General features: G+C 30.6%; 1 protein-coding gene and 1 long non-coding RNA gene across 3 annotated transcripts; one reads left to right on the forward strand and one right to left on the reverse strand.

The window, feature by feature from the left end:
• The first annotated feature begins 131 nt into the window (after positions 1-131).
• Positions 132-1070, forward strand: LOC146901572 (uncharacterized). Its single transcript, XR_015022690.1, has 2 exons — positions 132-213; positions 823-1070. It is a non-coding gene; the product is annotated as an uncharacterized LOC146901572 (long non-coding RNA).
• Positions 1071-9418: 8348 nt separating this feature from the next.
• LOC146901573 (plant UBX domain-containing protein 8-like) lies at positions 9419-13559 on the reverse strand. 2 transcript variants are annotated; one of them, XM_085738069.1, is made up of 11 exons: positions 13428-13559; positions 12371-12441; positions 11695-12226; positions 11530-11613; positions 11257-11369; positions 10911-11118; positions 10599-10808; positions 10359-10490; positions 10063-10206; positions 9914-9970; positions 9419-9802 (listed from the first exon to the last, which is right to left on the reverse strand). In XM_085738069.1, the coding sequence occupies exons 1-11, from the start codon at positions 13509-13511 to the stop codon at positions 9695-9697; spliced, it is 1743 nt and encodes a 580-aa protein (XP_085594195.1). In that variant the 5' UTR covers positions 13512-13559; the 3' UTR covers positions 9419-9694. The 2 variants fall into 2 exon arrangements, with proteins under 2 accessions (XP_085594195.1, XP_085594194.1); XM_085738068.1 differs by having other exon boundaries at positions 10911-11136.
• Positions 13560-15756: the final 2197 nt, after the last annotated feature.

The raw sequence follows: 15756 nt of genomic DNA on the forward strand, positions 1-15756 counted from the left end.
TTTTTTAATTTGTTTCATAGTCAAACCTGAAAAAATGAACATATTTTTTTATCCTTCTTCTTTTCCATACGTTTCTTCCAAGCTTTAACGCCATTTTTTTTCCTCTTCCGGTTGTTAGGTAGCATATTTTGAATCACGATCATATTTTCAATCACGAAGATATGATATAGTAAAAATCAATTAGATGAAAATCATAGTCTCAAGTGTAACAAGGTAAGTGGATTCAAATATTTTATTTTCTTAGATTATTGACGATGTCGACATGTTAGTGCTGGTTTGATGCCTGTATTTGTCTAATGTTCATAGATGTGTGCTAATCGTTCTTCCATTAGTATTTGTGTACAAAAAGTTCAAACATACTTTTAACCACTATTTAATAGATATTTGTTTATAATTTCAACATTACTTCTCGGATCTCACCATGCTTTGAATTTTTCCTTATAAATATTACTTCAACCATCACCATTCCTCACATCATTTTAACATTCAGTTATAGAATTTAAAATTATTTCAAAATCATGTTTGTTCATTTATAGTTTGTATCCATTTTTTATTAAAAAAATTGTATTATTTTTCTTCATAGTGCCCATAAATAGTGTTTCATCCTTATTCTCTAAATATTACATATTTGTTTTTGGTTCTTGACTACTTTGGGTTTGCAATTTATTTAAATCTATTATTTTATATTTTAATCCTCTTTCTATCTCTCTATATTTTTATAGTTTTTTTACCTAATTTTTTGTTCAACTTTTCTTCTTTAGCTCTTCGACCAATTGTTCTTTGGTTTTAACGGAATTTTATTGATTTGTTCTATTTTTCCAGTTATGTGGATACAATTAAAGATGAAGCGCAAGGATGCAATAATTGAAGTTTGACTACATGGATTTGTAAAGTTCCTCTCAACAAAAGAAAGAATTTGGAGAGAGTAGAATATTTTAATCAAGCTTTATATTTTAAGAGTTGTATATATTACAAATTTGATTAAAGTGTCTGATGTTAAATGAATTTTAAGTAGTTTTATTTGCATTGAGATTGTAAAAATGCTAGCAGTAATATTGATATTGTTGCAAGTGTCTAACTAATCACACTAATGACGAGTTATGAGTGTTCGAATATAAACCGATTCAAAAGAAAATCATAAATTGGTATAAAAACTGAAAATCACAAAATCTAATATCGTTGCATATGTTTGAATGTCCTTTGTGAAAACCTTTCGCATTAGATCATACTTTGATTTGATTATTCGATTTTTTTTACCTCAAATTGATTGAAACTGCACGGCAAACCCTAGAATGACGAGCCACTATTTTTTTTTCTTTTTCTTTTCTTATATGATATGATCCTTTGGTTTTCGTCTTCCTCTTATAATAGTAAATGAAGAGAGTATATTTTATGATGTTGAATAACCCAATGATTTGTGTTCTGTTAGTTCTCTCATTATTTGTAACATTGTTCCATGTTTCTTCAATGACTTTCTGCATCTGTGTCAAAATAAAGTTATGGATATTTAGTGCAACAAAGGTTTAAAAAAATATATTTGTGGATGTTTTTCAAATTAAGTATCGTCAAGCACACAACTGAGAGATGATATCTCTAGAAAAAAAATTGTTAGCTTAATGTAAAACTTCGCACAAGCGTACACACCCTTGGTCAAAAAGAAATGCATTAAACTTTTGGAAATACCGACGCTAAATTAACGGTTTTTAACTTCATAGGGAATTAATCCTATAAAAATCATGGGATTGACTTTCTATTATGTCTGATATATCAATCTTTGCTCTTCTACTCATGTTTCTTTCATGATTTTTTTAAAGTTGGAATTTTGGGTTGACTTTATCCAATAAGATGTCGAAACATGACCTAATTTCATTGTTGTTCTTTTTAGCAAAACTTGCAACAAAGTATCCCAACCAAAAAATTTAGAATAGAATCAATCAAAGTATGGACTTCATCTTTATAGAAAATTTGGGAATTAAAGGTAATTTTCACTTTTTTATGTTATGTGGTTACTAATTTAAAATTGAACAAAAAATAAATAAAATTTATGGTGAACCTCCAATTATAAGTGGAAATTAATGACAAGCTGATCGTCGTGAAAATTTCTTTTTTCTAAAGAATCGTTGTGGGAATTTCTATTATAATTATAAATGATTATTACATACTTTTATTTACTAGAATTTCCATTTTTGGTGTATTATCTTTTTAAGAAATGATTATTATATATTTTTATTTGTATGAGATTCTATTTTTGGTATTTTTATCATGGATTATTTTATTTAGGAAATCATCTAAAAAAATTAATCGATTTTTATAATCATCATGTGCATTAAATCAAAATTAAAGAAGATATTTTATCAAAATAAAAATGAATGACAATTAGATATTTAAATGTTTGAATTTTAATAAGAAAAATGATATATAATTAGAGACTACAATAAGTACTCCAACCCTTATTATACCAATTCATCCATTTTTTAAATAAAAAATTATATAACCGTTTTTTTATCCTTCATCAAATCAAACCATGCCCATAAGATTATTTTAACATTATTAACCACCTCCCTTTATTTTGGTGAAGCCAAATTGATCATAGAATGGATAATTAATCTGATCAAATGATGAGTCTTTTTATTCTTAGAGACAATCAAATTGAATCACAATTCCATAAATTACCGCATTACTTTTAACATTATTAAATTCATTTTCAGTAAATTTTAAGTATTTTTTTAAGGAAAATTTTAAGTATTTTAAAACAGGTTTTTTTTTTAAAAATCCAATTACAATAAAAACAACATATATATTTCATGAAAGCCTAAAATATACCCCAATAAAATCAAAAAATTAATATAATAAATATTTTGAAAAATAAAAAACTTAAAGGCTAATAATTTTAAGTCTATAACGAAAATTATATTAAATTTATTTTTATTGTGTCTGATAATTGATTGTGTGACTGGATGTTAGTGTAAAACAAACATTGACAGTGTATATCATTTAATCTCATAATTTCCAAAAAAAAACATTTCATTCACTAATAAAAAATAAACAAATAAATAATAATTAAAAAGAAGAAAATTCTCACGTGCTTGACATAAAAACGTCTTTTAATAGTATAATAATAATGATCATAAATATCTTTTAACACAAAAAACTTCATAATGATCAATGGACCATAATGATTCTTGGGTATGACATTTAACGCCATTATTAAAAAAAATAAAAGTCATAGTGAATTTTTTGTTGGTAAATTTTTTTTTATGGTGAATGAATGTTAATTTTGTATAAGGTAGAAAAAATCTTAGAGATAAAAGAGCACTCACTAAGTTATTTAGTATTTACATTTGCATACCTCCAAAGATACTAGAAGGGCTCAAAACCTGTAACCTTTAAATTTAAAGTATGTCTTTACACAGCTAGACCAAACCCTCTTTGATGGTCGGTATAGGATAGAGATATGATAGAATATGAAATTCAATAGAGACATGATATGATATAGACATGATAACAAAAATCTTATCATGTGTTTGATGCGTACATGATAACAAAATATCATTATAATTATATAAAAAAAATTAATCTCACAATTAATTAAATATTGTAAAACTGACATGTATATAATTATAGTAACGAATATATATATTTTCAAACATTACTATCATCATAAAAATGTATTTTGTCAAGTTAGAATAACACATCTGCATTTCAACCAAAGACCAAATATGTAGGATTTTGAAATGACAAAGGTTGAATAAAAAATCAGCTTAATTGCAGTTTTAACTCCCTAACTTTCACAAAGTTACGATTTTGGCCCCCTAAAAAGAAAAGGCTTAATTGCACTTTTGCCCCCTATATTTTGCCAATTGTGCGATTTTGCACCCCATTGTTTCAAACGAGCGATTTTGCACCCTATATTTTGCCAATTGTGCGATTTTGCACCCCATTGTTTCAAACGAGCGATTTTGCACCCCATAGTTTCCCCCTTTCTGATTTTGCACCCCAAAAAATCAAAAAAATATTCAGTTTTTTTCCAAAAAATTTAAAAAATCAAAAAAATTTAAAAAATTAGAAAAAAAAAATCAGAAAATATAATCAGATTTTTTTTAAAATTCTGGAATTTAATTTTCAAAATACAAAAAAAAGTAAATTTTCAAAATTTTTAAAAAAATCTGACCTTTTTTTAAATTGGTATCCAGATTTTTAAAAATTAAATTTTTTTCCAGAATTTTTTAAAAAAATCTGACCTTTTTTTAAATTGGTATCCAGATTTTTAAAAATTAAATTTTTTTAAAAAAATCTGACCTTTTTAAAATTTTGAAAATTTACTTTTTTTGTATTTTGAAAATTAAATTCCAGAATTTTAAAAAAATTTGATTATATTTTCTAATTTTTTAAATTTTTTTCGATTTTTTAAATTTTTTGGAAAAAAACTGAATATTTTTTTGATTTTTTGGGGTGCAAAATCAGAAAGGGGGAAAACTATGGGGTGCAAAATCGCTCGTTTGAAACAATGAGGTGCAAAATCGCACAATTGGCAAAATATAGGGGGCAAAATCGCTCGTTTGAAACAATGGGGTGCAAAATCGCACAATTGGCAAAATATAGGGGGCAAAAGTGCAATTAAGCCAAAAGAAAAAAACTACAAAACGGCCCACTAAGTTTTGCATCTGTGGCAGTTTTAGCCCCCAATGCCAACTTTGACTCGGTCTACATTGACGTGGCACCCTAAGTGAGGTGCCCCGTGTTATTTATTTTTTTGTCTTGGGGGGCAAAAACTGCTACAGATGCAGAACTTAGGGGGCTGTTTTGTAGTTTTTTTTATTAGGGGGCCAAAATTGCAATTTTATAAAAGTTAGGGGGTTAAACTGCAATTAAGCCTAAAAAATATTATGAAAGCGAATAAAATCAAAAAACTAAATTTTAAGATATTTTTTTTTTAAAAATGACATCCAAATACTTTCAAAATAGTTAATCATAATGTTGATACTCCAAGGAGGAGTCTATACTGGATTTAATCATTAAATTAGTATAAGAGCAACCACACAATTAAGGTTGAGAACACATAACACATAACACATCTATGTTTTGCTATTGTCAGACCATAAGTGAAGGAAATGGAAATAATGAAGGTTGGATTAAAAAAATAGAATTAAAGCAAATGATATAAACTAAATTTTAAAATAAAAGAATCAAGAAAATGACAAAAAAAAAAGATCATTATAATGTTGGGACTTATGTATGGGCCTAAACAGGATAGGATAATCACATTATGCTAAGAGCAAACACAAAAGTAAGATTGACACCACATCCAAATTCTCAAGGTATTAAGTATATGGGGTCATCTTACTTATATGTTCATCACCTTATGCTCTTCAATCTAATGTGCAACTTTAACTTAGATATGACATATTAATATCTATCATTTAACCAACTTGGGTAAGTCTGGTGGTATTGACTTGGGACCCAATGCTAAATTGGCTGGGCTAATTTAGCTTATTTAAAAAATAATAATTATCCCTTAAGTTTGAGACTCTCTGCATATGATCTGGTAGCACAGCTAAATAAGACTAGAGAAGGTGTAACATAGTAAAAAAAAAGTGGGTTGGTGGTGATTTAATGAAGGAAGATTTTTGTTCCTTTCCTGAAAATGGAGAAAAGAAGAGAAAAAATAAACTAGAAAAATTGAGAAGACATAAAAGGAATTTGAAATGAAAGAAATAATAAGAAAAAAGGGGTTTATGCGTTGTCAGTGAATATAGAGAATAAAGTAGTTGTTGGACGTGTTTGTTGAAGGAGTTGTATATTTTTGGACAAATTTTTTAACAAAAAATTAAAATAAAAAAATTACATTATTTTAAAAACTCTAACAAGCGTGTATTTTGTCAACTCAGCATAACAGTATCCAGTTTTTCTTTGTAATCTCACCAAAGACCAAAAGTGAAGGATTTTAAAATAATAGAAGTGGAATAAAAAATATAACCTGAAAGCGAATGACTTCCAATAAATAAAATTTGAGATAAAAAAAATCAAGCAAATGACATCCAAAAACTAACAAAAATGTTTATCATAATGTTGGGATAATATTGAGATTCCTGGTAAGCCTACCTACACTAATATGAATATTTATATTAGGCCAATATCAACCATACAAGTGAGATTGATACCGCATTTTAACACAAAACCATAAGGCATTAGGTACATGGAGCATCTCACTTATATGTTGTTGAAAATTTACTCTTTCATCCAATGTACAATGTACAATCACACTTGACATATTAACATATCTTAATCAAGTGTGCAACCATCCGTGCATGTAATTATGTGACATAGTCAATTAATGTCAAACAGAGACACAACATGTTCAAAAACGTGGGCTGGAAGTGGTTTCTTGAAGGAGTTGAAGGTTTTTGGGTAAAAAATTAGCATTTTAAAATGAGTTTAGTAAACATGTATTTTGTCAAATCACAATCGTTATAAAGATTCTTCTATTTTCAAATCATTCAAAAGACCAGGCGTGAATGAGTTTGAAATGATAGAGGTTGAATAAAAATAGCATGAAAGCGAATGACATCTAAATACTATTTTTTTAGATAAAATAATTAATAAATGACATTCAAACACCAGCAAAGTAATTCATCTTAATGTTAGAATGATAGATGGAGCCTAAATTAGGTTGGATCACTGTATTAGACTAAGAGCAACCACACAGGTGATATTGACACCGCATGTTCACTCAAATTGTCTAATAAGTATGTATTTTGTCGACTCAACATAATGCTTCTACACTTGTTTATACTGTGACCCACCGAAGACCAAAATGAAATAATTTAAAATAATTAAAGTTAGACAAAGACATTGCATTAAGGTGAATGACATCAAAAAACTTAAATTTAATATAATAAAATTAAGCAAATGACATCCCAAAACAAAAAAATATCATTATAGTGTTTGGATTTCAGATAAATCCTACAATGGATTGGATTGTCACATTTGAATATGAGAAACCTCATATGTACGATGAAAACCACATCTCCATCCGAAACCTAAAGACATTAGGTATATTGGCCATCTCACATATATGTTGTTCAATATCAAAAGTAGAAGTTTCACTCACACATGACACATTAACATCTCTCTCAACATCTACTCTTACATAAAATGTGAAACTTTAACTCGAATTTGACACATTAACATCTCTCCATTGTGTCAGACTTTATGTGCCCGTGATCGATCACCGAAATAAGTGAGAAAGATACCACTCCCCCAAAATAAGTGAGAATGATACCACTCCTACTCCACCAAAATGTTGAAATAGGATATAATGCAACTGTTGTGCATTTTGAGCGAGCCAACACTGATGTGGATCCACACGTTTTAAAAAATAGAAATCAGATAAGTGAGAATGATACATCTTCATCCGAAAGGCTTAAGTATGATTTTTTTTTTTTACTTATTTGTTGTTCAACCTGAACTCTTTTATCCAGTGTTAGACTTTAACTGACATTTTCTTCATCTTAATGTTATCTCCATTAAGTATGACGATATTCTAGCCCGTGCTTGGCACGGGTGTCCATACTAGTTATGAATTAAAGTGTAACATCTTATAATTAGTTTATAAGGTGTGTGTTATTTAGACACACAAAAGTCATAATTATATCAAACATCATATAAAATACAACTCAAATGTGTGTGACGTTGGAATTGAGGAAAGAGAAAAACGATTATACATATGGTCTTGATGCGGATTTTGTATCCTAACAATATATATATATTGAAAAAAAAGTCCTAACAATATTTTTGTTAGTGTATACTAAGATACTTTTTCCTTGAAATTAGTGGGAGGATGTAATCCAAGATATACACCTTCCTTCAAAAAAAATATATATACACCTGTTTTTTATTTTATTTTGTTATAATGGTTGATTTGTTATTTATAAATAATTAAGTAGTACTGTAGTAGTGATTTGTTTTTAAATTACAATCATGAGGATCCTTCAAAAAAAACAAATTACAATCATAAGTAGTAGAGATTTGTTTTTTTAATTACAATCATTTACTTGTTTATTAAATCGAGCCGTTTTTCTTACGGTATAAAATCTAGAGTGACAACTCTCCATTGTACACCTTTATGTGGCATTTATTTAGTGGATGAGAGATAAATGAATTGATAAAAGGGAAAAAAATATAAATTAAAAAAATTATTTGGAGTGGTATATAAGTGGCATGGAAAAAAAAAGGTGTCAACCTATAATTTCCCAAAATCTAACAGTAATGAAGTGTTTGTTTTATGATTGAAAAAATTATTCTCAGTAATATGAAAAAAAAAACATATTTGATTGATTGATGTTTATAACATGACTTTTGTCCTCCTAGATTATTTCTCATCCTTCTAAAAAGCATCGGAAAGATCTAACACTTATTTGGCACACAACAATTTAGAAGATTTAGGAAGCATGGAATGAAGCTATTTTTTCTTCAAAACATTTGGGGGTGGAGGAAATAGTGGAAGTCATCAAAGTAATATCATGGAAATGGTTTCTTGCTAGGAAAAAAGAGGGACCTTGTTTGAATGGTATTTTAATCCTCTTCTTTGTCTTAATGCTTGATATATGGTTTTTGTTATACGTGAGACGAGTATCCCTTGTACTTTTCTTGGCTTGTGGGTTAAATACCATTTGTACTTATATTATTATCTAAAAAAATTGATGTTAAAAAAAATAGTAAATGTAAATGTACTTAAAATGAGTTTGTGCAAACGTACTTAAACCTCTAAATGTACCTCTAAATGTATTTGAATTGAGTTTATGTAAGTAAAAAAAAAGGTACTTGAACTAAGTTTGAGTAAAATCTTTTCCTGCTGGTAGTTACGTTTCTCTTGTACTCTTTCATAAAACAGACCGTGATTTTTAGCGTACTTTACCCCAACCACCACCCCCCCATCCCCCACACACACCCATCACCACTTTTAAAGTAGAAAACCATTGTAAGTTTTAATCAGTCCGAAATAAAAGATCTATTTGGCACGGAAAATGCATTTCCCTTCTATGCCTCACATTTTGCTCGTGGTGGAGTATTGGGTACGAATCAATGGAATTAGAACCAGTCCAAAATTTACTTGAATATCCATTCAAGAAAAACAGATCTTTAAGGAAATTGGTTGAGTAAATACACCTTAGTTAGACCATAAAAAATTGTGTAAAAACTAGATTTTAAGTCGTTTCTCTCTTGTTCACTTTTCAAATTCTCTTTTGAAGATATAAAATGAGTATGTAAAAAATGAGTAAAATTTTCTTTCATAATAATTTATACATAAAAATTAATATCAATTTCAAAGGAAAAAAAATCAATTTCAAAGAGTTTTTTTCCTTGGTTAATAAAAATGTCAATAAACAATAGCCGTATCTAAATTGGATTTAAATTATTTGCAGGGGAAGAGATGGTTACAATTTTATTAATCATGAATTATTCTAATCATATGCAGATACTGCAGAATACTGTATAACCTACAACAAAGCATCCACGAATATTTCCATGATAAGTAAAAGCACACGCTCATTGTAGATCTTTAAATTCATAAATAACATCATATAGCACAAAACCAGATTAAAATGCAACGTTCTTTTGTGTATTGGTTCATATTTTAATAAACTAACTAAAGAGTTCAATAGTTTATCTTCTAGCTTTTTTTCACAAGGGATCAGACTAACTCCAAAAACAAAGCTTCTTGCTTATTGGTTAAGCCAAGTTCGTCCAATGTCACAGCACTTTCCTCAACACCAAAGGCACGCCTAGGATATGGTCTTACCTGCCCCAACAATAACCAACAGAAACAAAACAAAAAAATCATCATTTTTCTGAATAATTAGGATCTAAATTTTAAGATAAGAATGATAGGCAGAAAGTTGGGATTTCTCACCAGTCTGTAACTGCTTGGTTTGACCTGTCTACCAATATCTATGAAGTCGAAAAGAGACTGAAAATTTTCAGGATAAGACTAGTTTAGCATGTATGCACCAAATAAAGGAGGAAAACACTAGCAGCATATTTTATAACAGGCATCTTTACCTGGAGCTTATGAGATCTTAGGAATCGGCGCCCACGACGGCTGCCATCTGGCATTTTTACCATCAGATTCACAGCACTGTCATCATCAGAGGATGGTTCTGGTGGTAGAGAGACTTCTTTGGCAGCTAACTGTGCTTCCAATTCCTGACAGTTTATGAAAATGCAAGAGTAAGCAACACCGAAATGGGAATTTGATTTCTATCCATAGGAAAGTATGAGTTTAATAGACTTTGTATAGTCCAGTATAACTAATTGCAATGAAAAAACCATGCAATTAGTTACAGATTTATTGTTACCTGCTCTTCCTGCAACTTTCTTTGAGATTCTTCTGCTCTCTGTTTTTCCTCTTCGCGAGCAACCTCAGCTTCCGCAATGGCCTTCAATTCTTTTTCTCTGTCTGCTTCTAATGATGCAAGGTATTCATCATCCTGCATCAAATAAACATAGACAGCAATAGCCACAATTAGACCATCTCGTAAAACCTATAACTTTAACCTATGTAAGAAACTTTAACCTATGTAAGAAATAAGTGACACCTGTTGTTCCCTTATCAAGCGCTGAGCCTCCAATGATGGTGAAGGAGGGTGATATGCAAGAGGTGCGGGCTGAGGATGGAAACCCCTATTCTGCATGAACTCATGTGGTGCATAAGCACGGCGATAACCACTTCCTTCCGGGATTCCACCGAACATTGCAGCCTCAAGCATTACTGCTTCATCATGTTCCACTGAAGACATGCCACCCCACTGTAAATATTGAAAATTAGGATGCAAGTACAAGTTCAAATGACATGACAAGTAAATAGAGTTTTATCCCGTTCTGAAAATTCATAAAGTGAAGGACTATACTTCATCAGATGGGAAGGAATTGTCATTATGCGGAGGACTGCTGCTTTCCGGAACTGTTGTGCCTGCCAGTGTGCTGGACTCGATTAATTCAGCATCTTTGCCTGACCCTGTGGAGCTAAGTGACACATGTCTAGTAGACCTGTTCCTAACCAAAGGCATCTCCTCTACATCTTCATCTTCTTCATCTTCATCTTCTCCTGCCTGCAATCTACAATGACCATATTTACTACCACAGTACCATGTCATATATAACAGTCAAAAGATAAATGTCATTAAGAAAAATGCTACTGCTGAATTCATTGCAGCAGCCACAGGTGGACAACATGCAGGACAAAAAATAATTTACCTTCCATTTGAAGATACTTCCCCTAAGTCAACTCCTTGTGTCTTAGATGGCCCTGCCGTAGGTGCTCCAGCATCACCTTCTTGTACACGCCGTGCTTTTTCTTGCTCTGCTGTCTGGATTTATTTCATGTCAGAAGCAATTCAGGCTCCAAATTTCCAATATAAAAAAAATAAAGTCAAAGTTACGGCACCGGGCTGTTCTGGTTGTAAAACACTGGTAAAATTTCTCAAAATAGTCACTGAAAAAATAAGAGAACACAACTTAAAGGTGTACCTTCAAGGATAATGAAACTGCACGAGCAAGCTCAGGATCCTCTAAAAGTGATTGCCTTGGGTTAGGCCCAGATTCACTCACGTCCTGCACCATGTGGGAAATACAAATTAATACAACATATAAAATTAGAGGAGCCCGGAAAAAACAATTAAGAAATAGGCATACAATTTGTCTGTCAACTTCATGATTGCTGTAATTTTCCTCAGCCTCTCGTCTGGATGCCTCAATGGCTGCGCGAATCATTTCTTCTTCTATGTCATTGCTGCTATCTGGTAAATTCTCCAATGTGGGAGCACTAGGTCTCGCACTACTGTCAGGTGAAGAATTAGTCGGAGCAGGCAGAGTATTGTCATCATCATCATCATCAAGTACTATGACACTCCCATGTATATCTGGACCTTGGGCATGAACAGTTCCAGTAACATCTTCAACTATTGGAATATGGCCAGCTTGAGGAGTTGATTGACTACCATCCTTATCCTCTATCGGAATTTGCCTTACCTCTCTTGGATGAGTGACAAACGGCGCCTGGTTTGTTGCACCAAGATGAGTATCAAGTATACTTCTCCCAATTGTAGGATCAATAAGAGAAAATGGATCGAGATTTCTTGCAAAAGATAAAAGAGATGGAGGTCTAAGAATTTCATCATGTTGATCATCAATATCCATGAAATCTCCTTGGGGAACGGCGGCAGAGCTGTCATGAGAGGCCGGCCATCAATATCAAAAAAAACAATGATGAATGGGTAGATTGAAAATATTAATAATACAATGTAACACCATAGTGACAAGGTACATTTCTAAGTGATCACTTGCTTCTAATGCATGAAAAAAGGCATACCTGGCCATCAAATTTCTGTCTCCTTCGCTGAAATATGCATTAACAGCTTCATTAAGACTACCACCATGCTCCTGCCATGAAAAAAAATGTTTACAAATGCAGAGGATATATATAAGCAACCTCCAACACCATTAAAGAGAACTTATTCTATACACTAGTTTTATGAGAAAGTAAACAATATCGGTGTAGAGTAGTTAGAAGCAAACTAGCATAAGAGGACAGATTATTTGTCTATAACTTCAATCACAAGAACCAAGAGTAAGATCTAACGCTAACATACAAGTATCTGATCAACAATATAAGAAACTAATGGCATGTTTGGATTGGCTTAATTCATAAGTTGTCACTACGAAAATTGTATCTTCATAAGTTGTTTTTTCATAAACTACCTCGACAAGCTTATGAATAATACATAAAAGCTTATTTATTTGCATAAGTTGTTTTGCATAAGCTCAAAAATAAGCCAATCCAAACAGGCCCTAAATCATCCGAGATAACTACTTGCATAAGTTGTTTTTCTTCAAAGACATATTGCAAAAACAAGAAGAAAACTGTAATGGTGAAATAAGATAATTTAAAAACAAGGCCAAATTCAGAAATCAGCAATAACAAAGCAAGATTAAATCTAGGAATCTTATTTTCCTCTAGCTTTAAGTCAACAAGATCCCATATTGACAGCAAGGATCATAGAATTTTATGCTCATTCTCTCAGATTCATCCAACATCATAGAACTGATTATAGTGACACAAACAAGTACTCAACAATCTAACCAAGACATTTTAATAAATTTAATCTAACTAAGTATACAAATTTTACTTAAAAAATAATAGAAAAATTATATACAAATCGAGCCTCATTGATCATTCAACAAATATAATTCCAGAGGGAAAAATACAAATTTTCATTAAAAAAATTAACTAAAAACAACTGAACACAAAAACCCTATTGATTAGATAAACCATAATTGAAAATTCAATCGCTTTTTAACATCAATATAATTAAAACCTAAAGAGTAATAACAATTTGTAATCAGAAAAGTGAATAAGGAAAAGGTACCTGAAGCTTTTGCAGTGCAATTGGTTGAGAAACACCGGTGATGCTGATGAATGTGTCAATTGTCTCTTGATTAGGTGTCGCCATGGAAATCGGAATCGGAATCGAATTTTAGCTTTGTTTTGATGATGAAACAAAGAGGATTTGGTTTTGTTTTTGGGTATATATAAAACCGAACTGAAAAATATCAAATCACGTTCAAGTGGGTCCGTACGCCGTAGAGTTTAGAAGAATGATAGTAGTTTCTGTTGTTTTTGAGGGTTAATAGTACATGATTCTTATGTAAGGTGTTTTTTTATGTTCAAATTACCCCTTTACTTTAGGTTAAGTAAGGTGTTTTTTTATGTTCAAATTACCCCTTCACTTTAGGTTAATTAGGTTAGTCATATGGTGAAAAAATATCACTACAATTCTAATCTTATACGCCAACTATCCTTGTTCAACAAGCATACTTAGATACTTCCAAACAACCAACTTTACACTTCAACCAAAAATAAAATTCTTCTTCTTACCCTTGAATTAGTAAAGCTTTTATAATTTAAAAGTAAAGTCTGTCTATTAATTTTTACCGTTGACTTTTGTGTGTTTTTATCGGTTTATTAAATATATTTAATTTATCTTTAGGAAAATTACAAAGAAGGTCAAGTTTAGTATTTTACTCTGTATTTTCTTAATAAATGTGTTATTTTCTTGCTTGTATAAAAAGGTTAACGTGGAGTAAGACACAGTGAGAAGTGTTAAGGACTTAAAATATCATTGTAACTTTAAAATGTTACTTAAAATATGTTGTTAGTAAGTTATTTTTATGGAAATAGAATTTAATTGACGATAAATAGGCGGATTATAGCAATTGAGGGAGAGATCACGCACGAGACCGATGCGTGGTTCAAGGTCATTAGTTACGATGTTAACACATTAATGAAGCTTAGTTTGGAATATAAATAATTAACTATATTGCCAAATCCATCGATAATTCGTCCGATGAAGATGATATCATTAATTGGAATATAGAGTCTATCTACATAAACTTTTATTAGGAAATATCAGGAGTTGTAATCAAATCAAAATAAAAGAGTAAAGTGCGAGTCTAAGAGTAAAATAATCGAATAAAATATATTACATTTATTAGTTTTTATATACTGTATTTATCTTCCTTCAAAAAAAAATGTATGTATTTATCTTTATCTTGGTGCTATTACTTTTGCAAAAAATATGAAACAGCTTGCACTTTATTTCATTGAAAATTCATTAGATGTAAATGTAAAATTGATTTACACCGACAATGCATATCTTTTATTTTCCAATATTTTGTAAAGTTAGTTTTTAAAATTGTTGGAGAATTTTCTTTTAAAAAAATGTAGGAGAATTCATCAAGTTACCCCAAAAAAAAATCTCTTTGTTATAATATAATTTTAGCGTGTATAAAGTGTATATATTACAGAGTTGACTGTTGAATTAAGAGTTTATGTGATTAGTTCGCTGTGTTAAATTTGAAATACATGTGAAATAGGTTAATGTTATCCAAGTGCATTTTTTAAAGTGGGGATTATCTTCATTGTTTGTTTTCTTGCGGCATAACCAAGAAGGTTTGGCTTCAAAGTAGAGTAGGGATAATCTTTTAGTCTAAGAAAAGAGATAAATTTTCATTAAAAAAACACTTACAAAAGATTTACATAAGCTCCCTCTAAAACACTAGTGGTGTTCGAATTCAAAACATTCAAATTCAAAGAAATACTTGTTTGCTAGCATGTCTGAAGAAAATAGATTTTTTTTTTGTTACAAATAAAATGGATTTAAGCACACATATAAGCAGGGGAAATGAAATGAATTATACTAATTTTTAAATAATCAAATCACATAATATGTATTTTAATATAACCACTATCTCTCTCTCTTTTTCCTTTCTCTCTTATGAACCGTCACAAAAACCCTAGTTTTTTCTCCATCATCCACCAAAGAGGGGTGATTTAGGGTCAATTTTTGACCCAAAATCACCCCTCTAACTCGTTTTTCTATTTCCCTTTTATTGAAATAAGTGATTTTCACATCTATTTCGTTCTATTTTATGATTTCGTCGTCTTCGTGCGACATTGGTTGTTAGTCGTCTTTGTGCGACGTTGTTTGTTTTTCTTTTCTCTCTGGTATTTGATCGCTTCAAATTGTCAGATCAGCTTCGATCCAGTGCAGATCCAACCAATGACTTTGGCATCATCCACGTTGCAGATCCGGAAACATGGTTATTCCGGAGATTTAAATATAGTCATATGTCTAGGCATTTGTACTTAGCCGTTTTATGCTATTAACATGGATGTTGTGAGCCTGTTCACAGATT

Source organism: Medicago sativa, chromosome 8 (assembly GCF_051527215.1).
Source record: "Medicago sativa cultivar Bolivia chromosome 8, Bolivia_mono, whole genome shotgun sequence".
NCBI classification, from domain to species: Eukaryota; Viridiplantae; Streptophyta; class Magnoliopsida; order Fabales; family Fabaceae; genus Medicago; species Medicago sativa.

Coding starts and splice junctions, on each gene's coding strand:
- LOC146901573 (XM_085738068.1), bottom strand. CDS start 13,511: ATGGCGACACCTAATCAAGAGACAATTGACACATTCATCAGCATCACC. Junction 11,370..11,529: donor CAGTTTCATTATCCTTGAAG/GTACACCTTTAA, acceptor AAATAAATCCAG/ACAGCAGAGCAAGAAAAAGC. Junction 10,207..10,358: donor GAAAGTTGCAGGAAGAGCAG/GTAACAATAAAT, acceptor ATAAACTGTCAG/GAATTGGAAGCACAGTTAGC.